The 11,884-nt window shown below is 58.7% G+C and overlaps 1 protein-coding gene across 7 annotated transcripts in view; it reads left to right on the top strand.

Moving 5' to 3' along the window:
• Positions 1 to 967: 967 nt before the first annotated feature.
• The window catches only part of ADAMTSL3 (ADAMTS like 3), a 100,643-nt gene continuing 89,726 nt past the window's right edge, over positions 968 to 11,884 (top strand). For all 7 annotated transcript variants that reach the window (XR_009450346.1, XR_009450347.1, XR_009450348.1 and 4 more), the window contains exons 1-2: positions 968 to 1,351; positions 3,741 to 3,842. Coding sequence is in view for 4 of the 7 variants with exons in the window: in XM_059678384.1 (XP_059534367.1) it covers positions 3,774 to 3,842 (69 nt within the window). In the remaining 3 variants the exon portion in view is untranslated. The remainder of the gene's footprint in view (positions 1,352 to 3,740; positions 3,843 to 11,884) is intronic.

Here is an 11,884-nt window from a genome sequence, read left to right as displayed (position 1 = left end):
ACAACCTGGTTGCAGAAACCAGGGCCCCCAGGTCTTTGCATGTCACCAGCCCTTAGAAGGCCCCCAGCCTTTGCACACCCACAGGCCTTTGCAGACCCCCAGGCCTTTGCACACCCACAGGCCTTTGCAGACCCCCAGGCCTTTGCACACCCACAGGCCTTTGCAGACCCCCAGCCTTTGCATACCCACAGGCCTTTGCAAACCCCCAGCCCGCATTACCTGTGCACCGCCCACCTGGCCCACCCTTTGCGTCCTTCCCATGCCATCTCTGTCCTTCTCCCCAGTATAAGCAGCCGCCTATAGTGGGGGGCAGAGCAGATGTTTGTGGGTGACCTGCTGCTCCCCACGCTGCCGGCGGGATTGCCATCAACGCTCACAGACAATGCCAGCCTGTCTCTGCCGCATCGGCTCAGGGAGGGACAGGCAGCCGGGACCCCTTGCTTGTCTGGTGACACCGCCACCATTTCCCCCCAAATCACAGGCGTGGGCGCCCCGCTATGGGGGCAGTTGCAGACAGTTACACAGCCCAGCTCGGCTCAAATGCAAGCGGCTCCCGGTGCCCGGCTAAGAGGTGGCCCTGCTCGGCGGTTCCTGGCCCCGGGCAGCCAGATGCACGCGGGCGGCGAGCCCTCCGGAGTCCCGCGGCCCCTGTGCCGGGCGCTGCGCCCGGAGGGGCGCTGGTCTCCGGCTTCGCTCACGCCTGGCCCGGGGCGCGGACGGAGCCAGCGGTTCCGGGCAAGCGTCCTGTGGTCGCTGGGCTGCCTGAGCGGAGCCGGCGCCCGGGCGGAGGGGGCCCGCGGGGGCCGGAGGTCGGGGGGGGGGCGGGGGGCGGCATCCCCACTCCGGCTCCGACGGAGGCGGGGCGCCCGGCTGGCTCGCACGGCCGCCCGCCTCTCCCAGCGCACCCGCCGGCGGCGACCCGGCTCTGGCACCGCGCCTGGCGGCCGGCCCGGCGAGGAGTGGCTTCCAGGAAGCGGGCGGGGGCGCGATCCAGCCGCGTCTGCGGGCGCCCGGCCGGGCCCCTCCGGTCCCTTCCCGCCGACGACCCCGCGGGGCGCGCCGTGCACTTGCCGGCGGTGCAGGTGGCCGCGCGCGCCCGGCGCCCTGCGCCCTGGGTCCCCGCCAGCGCCGCGCCGCGCGCCCCGAGGGGCGGGGAGGCGGGGCGGCCCGTCGCGGCCCCAGTTCGCTTCCCGGCGGCGGCGCGGCGGCTGGAGGCCGGCGTCGGGGAAGGTCCAGCCGGGTCCGCACCGGGTGTCCGGGTGTCCGCGGGGCCGCCCGCCGCCCGCCCCCCAGCGCGTGTCTCGCCCGCGCCGTCCAGGCTGCCCCGTTCCGGACGCATCCGCGGCGCCAGGTGGGTGCTGGGCGCGGGGGGGCCGGGTGGGGGCTCCCCCACCCAGCGGGTAAGACGGGGCGGGTCTCTCAGAAGTTGGGGACACTTTAGACAATTTTAGACAATTCAAACTTTTAAAATAAATATTGATGTTAGGCCCCCCCTACCCTCCCCCCCAAAAAAACTCCTTGGGTCTGGAGGATGCGGGGAGGGACGTCCCCGGCTCTGCGCGGGCGGAGCGGCCTCTGGAGTGTTTTGGGGGGGACTTTCAGCTTTGGGGGGTCCAGGTAAAACGGGGGGAGGCAGCCGGGAGGTCCCGCCGGTTGGCCGCGCGGGTCGCAAGCGCCTAAAGGGCGGAGGTGGTGGGGGGAGGCGACGTGCCCGGCGGCGCAGAAGGTGGGCGCGGGGAGCGGAGGCCGTGCGCCCCGGACGCAGGGGCCAGCGAGCCGGCGAGGGGCGCGCGGCCCCGGGCCTGGCCCCCTCCCTGCAGCCGGGAGCCGCCGCCCCGGGTCGGAAGCGGCAGCACATTTGCGGATCGCATTAGGCCGGGCCCGTAATGCTTTCTCCAGATGGAGCCGAGCCACCCGCCCGCCCCCGGACACCGGCCCGGCCAAGGCGAGGCGAGGTGGTTGCGGCTTTTCCAGCCTCCGCTCGGGCAGGGCCGCTGCCGCTGGGATCGCCCGCTCCGGAGGCTCTGCAGTAACCCCAGGCGCCCTCCGGGGGGCGCAGGGCCCCGGCCGCTCGCCCTCCCTGCAGGGGGAGTCTCGGCTGCTTCTCTGGCTGCAGCCTGGGGCTCCGCGTCGCCGGGTGGGGAAGTCCGGAGCCTTCGAAGTCGTGCATGCCAGCCCAGGAGTAGCCACTCTCTTGCTGTGCAGCCTTAGGCAGGGCCCCTGCCCTCTCTGGGCTCGCTTCCTGGGCCTGAGACGCATTTTGGGGGGGAATCCTCACCCGAGGATATGTTTCCATTGATTTTTAGGGAGAGTGGAAGGGAGAGGGAAAGACAGGGAGAAGCATTGATGTGAGAGAGACATTGATGGGTGGCCTCCTGCAGGAGTAGGAGGGGAGGAGCCTGTAACGGAGGTAGGTGCCCTTCACTGGAATCAAACCCGGGACCCTTTGGCCCGCAGGCCGGCGCTCTATCCGCTGAGCCACACGGGCCAGGGCTGCCTGAGACTCCTTTTTGCCCGAAGCAGCAGGAGCTGGCAGGTGGCCTCACCCTTGGCTGCAAGTCGGCTTCCTGAGTCGGTTGCCAGTGGCCACACCCGCTGCTGACGGCCGAGCTGGAAAGAGGCTTCTGGAAGGCAGCAGACGTGGGCTGCACAGGGAGGCGGGCCCAGCTCCCCCCTGGCGAGATGAGGTCGCACCCTAGAGAGATCCTGGTCGGTGTGGCTCAGTGGGTAGAGAGTCGGCCTGTGGACTGAGGGCTCCCAGGTTCGATTCCCGGTCAGGGCCCATGCCTGGGTGACGGCCTCCATCCCCAGTGTGGGGTGGGCAGGAGGCAGCCAATACCCATGATTCCCTCTCATGATTGATGTTTCTCTGTCTCTCCTACTCTCTTCCTCTCTGAAATCAGTACAAATCCTATATAATAAAAGGCTAATATGCAAATCAACTGAATGGTGGAACAACTGGTCGTTATGACACACACTGACCACCAGGGGGCAGACGCTCAAGGCAGAAGCCCTGAGCTGGACTCATGGCTGGTGAGCGCAGCAGTGGTGGTAGGAGCCTCGCCTGCCTCTGGGGCAGTGCTAAGGATGCCCAACTTCCAGCTGAACCACCAGCTGGACATCCCCCGAGGGCTCCCGACTGTGAGAGGGCACAGGCCGAGCTGAGGGACTCCCCCACCCCCAGTGCACGAGTTTCATGCACCAGGCTTCTCATCCTATATAATAAAAGACTAATATGCAAATTGACCGAACAGTGGAACAACCAGTCGCTATGACACACACTGGCCACCAGGGGGCAGACGCTCAAGGCAGGAGCTGCCCCCCGGTGGTCAGTGTGCTCCCACAGGGGTTGCGCCGCTCAGCCACAAGCCGGGCTCACGGTGAGCCCGGCAGTGGTGGTGGGAGCCTCTCCCGCCTCTGCTGCAGGTGGGCGGTAAGGAGCGGGGGTCCCGGACTGAGGGAGGGCATAGGCCAGGGTGAGGGACCCTCCCCGCAGTGCACGAAATTTCGTGCACCAGGCTACTAGTATATTATAAATAAGTAAATAAAACAACTTCCAAACCATAAAAAAAAAGAGAGAAAGAGAGAGAGCGCGCCCCAGGCAACCCCTACCCCTGTGATAGGCAGCCCATCCTCAACCAACACAGACCTCGCCAGGCTCCCTCTGGCGGGTCTGTTATGTCGTGGGGGCGGGACCGGGGCCAGAGCCCGTTGGACACGGACCATTTCCTCTCCCATAGGCTCCACCTGAGACCCCCCGGGACGCCGCCCCCATGGCTTCCTGGACGAGCCGCTGGTGGCTGCTGGTGTGGATGGTCTTCAGGCGCTGGGCGCTCCTGCAGGTACCAGGGAGGGGAGAGGAGGGGGGGGGGCCTCCGTTTCCGTAGGAGCATCGTTCTCCGTCACCTCAGATGGGCTGTGATTTGTGTGTGTGTGTGTGTTTTCAATCATTCTTTATTGTTGAAAGTGTTACAGATGTCCCTTTCCCCCCCACTGACCCTCTCCAGCGCCCCCACCCCCACCCCGGCCTTCACCACTCCTCCGTCTGTGGTATGCATGCATGCAGGGGCCATGCACACACACATACATGGTCTTTGGTTGATCCCCTCGCACCCACCACCCTCCCCCGCCTTCCCTCCGAGATTCCACACTCTGTTCCGTGCTTCCGTGTCTACGATGCATCCGTTACCAATATCCCAAAGAGAATGTACCATTCTCTCACCTCCAGCGAATGGGATTTCGGGGTGACGTGCCTGTAGGCGTCACCCACATCCCCGGGGACCCCTCTGAGGCCTGAGCCGGGGCCTCGGTACCTCTGTGGGTCCCACGTGTCGGCGGTGACGTGGGGCTGTGGTGGAGGGGGGGTCTGCATGTGCCCGGGAGAGGCTGGGCGGAGAGAGGCCTGCAGACCGGGAATGGGCAGAGCTCAGGGCCCAGGGCCTAGCTCGGCCCCCCAGTCCGTGTGCTGAGTCTACGTTGGTCTGCACACACCACGCTGTTTTGCAGTATTTTCTTTATTTTTTTAAAAAACCGTGACTAGGGCAAGATTTATTGTTAGCTGTCTCTTTTAAAATATATTTTTACTGATTTCAGGGAGAAAGGGAGAGGGAAAGAGAGATAGAAACATCAATGATGAGAGAATCATGGATCGGCTGCCTCCTGCACACCCCACACTGGGGATCGCGCCCGCAACCCGGGCCTGTGCCCTGACCGGGAATCTAACCTGGGACCTTTCAGTCCGCAGGCCGATGCTCTCCCACTGAGCCACACCGGCCAGGGCTGCAGTCTTTCCTTTAGACTCCTGTCTTTCCTGCTGGTCTGGGAGGACCCAGCTCACCTCTCGCATCCTCCTTCGCCGACAGGGCCGGCTCACGGGAGTGACGCGAGCATTGCCTGCGAGACAGTAGGGAGTGAGGGGACAGTGGCCCAGTGGCTGGCACAGGCTTCACCCAAGCAGAGCCCTCTCTGCTCCCCTCCAGCGGCTCCTCGCCCAGTGGGGGCACAGGCCCATGACGGCCAGGTTTTCCATTCCCCCAGCGGCTGGGCAGCCGGGTGTCCTGTGAAATCCCCCAGTTAAAGCAGTGAGAGTCAGACAGCTGTGCTTGTGGCCGAGGGAGGGTCCCGACGTTTTAGTCTCAGATCTGAAGGTACAGAACACACACAGCTTAGTCAGTGTCGTGTCCTGAGGGCGGCTGCGAGCCCACACGTGTCCTGTGTGAATGGAACAGGCAGGCCCACACGTGTCCTGTGTGAATGGAACAGGCTAGCCCACATGTGTCCTATGTGAATGGAACAGGCTAGCCCATATGTGTCCTGTGTGAATGGAGCAGGCTAGCCCATACGTGTCCTGTGTGAATGGAACAGGCTAGCGCATACAAGTCCTGTGTGAATGGAACAGGCTAGCCCACATATGTCCTGTGTGAATGGAACAGGCTAGCGCATACGTGTCATGTGTGAATGGAACAGGCTAGCCCATACGTGTCCTGTGTGAATGGAACAGGCTAGCCCATACGTGTCCTGTGTGAATGGAACAGGCTAGCTCATATGTGTCCTGTGTGAATGGAACAGGCTAGCTCATACGTGTCCTGTGTGAATGGAACAGGCTAGCCCACACGTGTCCTGTGTGAATGGAACAGGCTGGCCCACATGTGTCCTGTGTGAATGGAACAGGCTAGCTCATATGTGTCCTGTGTGAATGGAACAGGCTAGCTCATACGTGTCCTGTGTGAATGGAACAGGCTAGCCCACACGTGTCATGTGTGAATGGAACAGGCTAGCCCACACGTGTCATGTGTGAATGGAAGAGGCAGGCCCACACGTGTCCCGTGTGAATGGAACAGGCTAGCCCATACGTGTCCTGTGTGAATGGAACAGGCTAGCCCATATGTGTCCTGTGTGAATGGAACAGGCAGGCCCACACGTGTCCTGTGTGAATGGAACAGGCTAGCCCACACGTGTATTGTGTGAATGGAACAGGCTAGCCCACACGTGTCCTGTGTGAATAGAACATGCTAGCTCACACGTGTCCTGTGTGAATGGAACAGGCAGGCCCATATGTGTCTTGTGTGAATAGAACAGGCTAGCCCATACGTGTCCTGTGTGAATGGAACAGGCTAGCCCACATGGAGTCCTGTGTGAATGGAACAGGCTAGCCCACACGTGTCCTGTGTGAATGGAACAGGCTAGCCCACATGTTACTGTGTGAATGGAACAGACTAGCCCACACGTGTCCTGTGTGAATGGAACAGGCTAGCCCACACGTGTCCTGTGTGAATGGAGCAGGCTGGCCCACACGTGTCCTGTGTGAATGGAACAGGCTAGCCCACACGTGTCATGTGTGAATGGAGCAGGCTAGCTCATATGTGTCCTGTGTGAATGGAACAGGCTAGCCCATACGTGTCCTGTGTGAATGGAACAGGCTAGCCCACATGTTACTGTGTGAATGGAACAGGCTAGCCCACACGTGTCCTGTGTGAATGGATCAGGCTAGCCCACACGTGTCTTTTTTTTAAAAAATATATTTTTTATTGATTTTTTACAGAGAGGAAGGGAGAGAGATACAGAGTTAGAAACATCGATGAGAGAGAAACATCAATCAGCTGCCTCCTGCACATCTCCCACTGGGGATATGCCCGCAACCCAGGTACATGCTCTTGACCGGAATCGAACCTGGGACCTTTCAGTCCGCAGGCCGATGCTCTATCCACTGAGCCAAACCGGTTTCGGTGGAACAGGCTAGCCCACACGTGTCCTGTGTGAATGGAACAGGCTAGCCCACACGTGTCCTGTGTGAATGGAACAGGCTAGCCCACATGTGTCCTGTGTGAATGGAACAGGGTAGCCCACACGTGTCCTGTGTGAATGGAACAGGCTAGCCCACACGTGTCCTGTGTGAATGGAACAGGCTAGCCCACATGTGTCTTGTGTGAATGGAACAGGCTAGCCCACACGTGTCTTGTATGAATTGGAACCAGGAAGCCACCTGCGTTTGACGTAATTTTCGGGCACGAGGCTCGGTGGCCTGCGTACCCTCAGGGTCTAGCAAAGGGCCTGGCACATAGTAGGAGCTTTAACGTCCGTGAAGGGAGCATGCACACACGAGCAGAGATGCCCGGGTGCATTAATCACACCTCTCTGGCTCTGGGGCTGTTTGCAGCCTCTGTCCGCTCCAATCTGTGACTCCTGTGACTCAGGTGAGCCGCTTATCGAAGTCCATGTTTTCTGTCCTCGTCCCTTGTGATCTGTGCTTCTCCATGATCCTATGTCAATAGATATCTCCTGGCCCAGCTGGTGTGGCTCCGTGGTGGAGCGTCCACCTATGAACCAGGAGGTCAGGGTTCCATTCCCGGTCACAGCACAGGCCCGGGTTGCGGGCTCCATCCCCAGTGTGGGGCGTGCAGGAGGCAGCCGATCCATGCTTCTCTCTCATCATGGATGTTTCTCTCTCTCCCTCTCCCTTCCTCTCTGAAATAAATTAAAAAATATTTTAACCCTACCCATTTTGGCTCAGTGGCTAGAGCATCGGCCTGCGGGACAAAGGGTCCCGGGTTCGATTCCGGTCAAGGACATGGACCTCGGTTTCAGGCTCCTGCCCTGGTCGGGGCGCGTGCAGGAGGCAACCCATTGATGTGTCTCTCTGTCTTTCCCTCTCTCTTGTATTCTCCCTAAAAATCAACGGAAAAAAATCCTAGGGTGCGGATTAACAAAAATAAATTTTAAAAAATAAAAGTAAATAAAGTAAAAAACGTGCTGTGAGGCAGCCTGTTGACCGTGGGCCAAAAGCAGCGTCTGCCCAGCCTGACTCACTCATAACCTCTTCTGGAGTTTTCCACATCCGTGGGCTCCCATGTACGGGGCGTGTGCACAGAAAGTCGTAAAAGGAGATGCCAGGCCCTGACCGGTGTGGCTCATTGGATAGAGCGTCGGCCTGCGGACTGAAGGATCCCAGGTTCGATTCCGGTAAAGGGCATGGACCTTGTTTGGGGGCACATCCCCAGTAGGGGGCGTGCAGGAGGCAGCTGATCAATGTTTCTAACTCTCCCTCTCCCTTCCTCTCTGTAAAAAATCAATAAAACAATATATAAAAAAGAAAAAAAGAAAAAAGGAGATGCCAGGCCTGTGTCTTTTCTTAAAAATATATTTTTAAATTGATTTCAGAGAGGAAGGGGGAGGGAGAGAGGGAGAGGGAGAAACATCTATGATGAGAGAGAACCATCCATTGGCTGCCTCCTGCACACCCCCCCCCCCCCCACTGGGGATCGAGCCCGCAACCCGGGCCTGTGCCCTGACCGGGAATCGAACCCTGACCTCCTGGTTCCTAGGTCGACGCTCATCCACTGAGCCACACCGGCCGGGCCGTATCTTCTGATCCTCCCACAGAACTCCCCAGCTACGTTCCGTGGCACCTCCCCTGCTGAGCCCTGTCCACGGAACAGGTGTAAGCGAGGGACCGTGGGTTGAGCTCATTGTCATCGCTTGACATTCTGTGTCTAGAGTCATGCAAATAAAATATTTAAATTGTAGAAAAGTAAAAGGCGTCTGTGGGATGGGGTGGCGGGGGGCGGGCGGGGGGGGGGGGGAGTGAAAAATGCAAAATCCCTTGAGGTTTGAGCCAGGGTGAGGGGGCCCGCGAAGGTGAAAATTCGCCCTGGTCTTGGGAATGGGCTGGTTGTGTTGGAAGGAGCTGGAGGAGTTTCGGGGGGAAGGCGTGGGCCTGGAAGGAGAGGCACGGAATAAAGGAAATGAAAAACCCCATTGGAGAGAGAAACAGGATCATGGGTTTTTGTTTTTAAAAAAATATATTTTATTGATGTCAGAGAGGAAGGGAGAAGGAGAGAGAGAAACATCCATGATGAGAGAGAATCACGGATCGGCTGCCTCCTGCACATCCCCTCCTGGGGACCAGCCCGCAACCCAGGCCTGTGCCCTTGACCGGGAATCGAACCTGAGACCCTTCAGTCCACAGGCAGAGAAGCTCCATCCACTGAGCCACACCAGCCAGGGCGGTTGGTTTGTTTTTACGCAAAGTGAACATTCAGTAGATATGTCCTTCGACGGGAAGCAGCCAGGAGAAAACGAGAGATTAAAGACACAAGAGTTTGGCTCAGTGAATAGTAGAGCATCGGCCTGCAGACTGAAGGGTCCCGGGTTCGATTCCCGCTCACGGCACAGGCCCGGGTTGCAGGCTCGATCCCCAGCGTGGGGCGTGCAGGAGGCAGCCGATCCAGGATGCTCTCTCATCATGGATGTTTCTCTCTCCCTCCCTCTCCCTTCCTCTCTGAAATCAGTTAAAAACAAACCCAAAAAGATACAAGAGGAGAAAAAACCAGCGCCAGGTCCCTGCTTTGTGGGAGAGAAAGGGGGCCGCCTGGCCCCTTCCGCCCGCGGATCCTGGCGCCCGGAGCGCATCGCTTATGGAAACCACATTTCAGGGCTTACGGTTGTCACTGCCCCGGGTTATTTTTACAGAGATGCTTGCTAATTTCCATAAATAGCGTGGCAGCATCAGGCAGTTTCCTCTCCAAGTATTTTATGCAATTACCCTCTGGAATCCGTCAGCCCGGAGCGGCTCATCCGGCCGTCCCGACGGCTCCCAGCCTGCAGCTAGAAGGGCAGAGCCTCTTACGCAGAGAATCCTAGACAAACAAGGAAGAACGACTCTATGTTGTGAATAAAAACGGCTTGGCAGTCGGAAGGGACTCTCGGCCTTCTCTTCCCTCTCTCTCCTGAAATTTGCACTGGCCAGTGTGGCTCAGTGGATAGAGCGCCGGCCTGGGGACTGAAGGGTCCCAGGTTCGATTCCGGTCAAGGGCACAGGCCCGGGTTGCAGGCTCCATCCCCAGTGGGGGGCGTGCGGGAGGCAGCTGATCCGTGATGCTCTCTCATCATGGATGTTTCTCGCTCTCTCTCTCTCTCTCTCTCCCTCTCCCTTCCTCTCTGAAATCAATAAAAATATATTTTTAAAAAGACATAAAACTTATTTATTGTAAACACGTGGTTGAGCTCATTGCCATAGCTTCATAGGAAAAGACAAAAATGGGGGGGAAAATCGCCTTTAATTCTATTGGTTGTTAGGATTTGGGGGTGTTTATTTATTATTAATTAATTAATTAATTAATTTTTGTTAATCCTCACCAGAGGACATTTTCCCATTGATTTTTAGGGAGAGCGGAAGAGAGAGAGAGACAGAGAGAAATATCGATGTGAGAAAGACACATCGATGGGTTGCCTCCTGCACGCGCCCCAACCAGGGCCCAGGCTGGGGAGGAGCCTGCAACCGAGGTCCGTGCCCTTGACCGGAATCGAACCCGGGACCCTTTGGTCTGCAGGCCGAGGCTCTATCCACTGAGCCACACCGGCTAGGACGGGGGTGTTTATTTTTAATATTCTTCTTAGAAGGTTAACATATATACGTCTGAATCGTATAACAAGCGATGACACTCTATTTTGTGTATGCTTTTGAATTATACTTTTAAATGGTCTATGAGGAGTATTTCTACGTGCCTGGGTGCTGTGTTCCCGTTCGGACCAGCTGTGGTCAGGGGCCCCCACATGAAGCTGGAGTTCCCCGCACGGGGTTTGTGGGTTCCTCAGAGCTGTCTCCATCAGGGTTGGGGAATCTTTTTTCTAACAAGGGCCATTTGGATATTTATAACATCATTCGCGGGCTGTACAAAATTATCAACTTAAATATTAGCCTGCTTTATTTTGTCCAACGTTTGGTTAACTCACCCCTAATGCGTTGGCCGGGCCAGACCCAATGGTTGCGTGGGCCTTATACGGTCGGCCGGCCGGACATTCCCCACCCCTGGTCTAGATGGTCAAATACTTTTCCTCCTCCAACGTACTAACACAATGAATCCCATTCATAGGTTTCCCAATACTTTTTAAAAAAATGTGTTTTTATTTAATTTAGAGAGAGAGGGAGGCAGAGGGAGAGGAAGATAGAAACATAGATGAGAGAGAGAACAGTGATTGGCTGCCTCCTGTGTACTCCCCACTGGGAATCGAGCCCTCAACCCGGGCATGTGCCCTGACCGGGAATCGAAGCTGGGACCTCTGGGTTCATGGGTGGATGCTCAACCACTGAGCTATACTGGCCGGGCTGGTTTCCCAGTATTGATTCATCCTTGTCTTTTTGCACGGACTGCGCTTGGCCATGACTGCCCTCCCCTGCAGGCCTGGTTCCCCCCAACTGCCCTCCCCGCAGGCCTGGTCCCCCCCAACTGCCCTCCCCGCAGGCCTGGTCCCCCCCAACTGCCCTCCCCGCAGGCCTGGTCCCCCTACTGCCCTCCCCGCAGGCCTGGTCCCCCCCAACTGCCCTCCCCGCAGGCCTGGTCCCCCAACTGCCCTCCCCTGCAGGCCTGGTCCCCCCCAACTGCCCTCCCCGCAGGCCTGGTCCCCCTACTGCCCTCCCCGCAGGCCTGGTCCCCCCCAACTGCCCTCCCCGCAGGCCTGGTCCCCCCCAACTGCCCTCCCCGCAGGCCTGGTCCCCCAACTGCCCTCCCCACAGGCCTGGTCCCCCTACTGCCCTCCCCGCAGGCCTGGTCCCCCTACTGCCCTCCCCGCAGGCCTGGTCCCCCCCAACTGCCCTCCCCTGCAGGCCTGGTTGTCCCCACCTGCCCTCCCCTGCAGGCCTGGTCGCCCCCAACTGCCCTCCCCTGCTGGCCACTTGTGATGACATGGGGGCGGCCATCGAACCGTGTTCAGCTGGACTTGCGGAAAAGCACTGCATCTGTAGTGATAAGTAATATTGGTTGGTGCCTCTCAGGTTCATATCTAGATCTTTGCTGACCTCATGAAAGGGATGAGAGCATTTCCCACCTTTTTTTATTTTTCTTTTCTGGTTCCGTGTACGTAGCACGGGAATAACCTTCCTGTGAGG

The sequence above is a fragment of the Myotis daubentonii genome, chromosome 21 (genome assembly GCF_963259705.1).
Source record: "Myotis daubentonii chromosome 21, mMyoDau2.1, whole genome shotgun sequence".
Taxonomy (NCBI): Eukaryota; Metazoa; Chordata; class Mammalia; order Chiroptera; family Vespertilionidae; genus Myotis; species Myotis daubentonii.
This window is presented reverse-complemented; position numbering and strand designations above follow the sequence as displayed.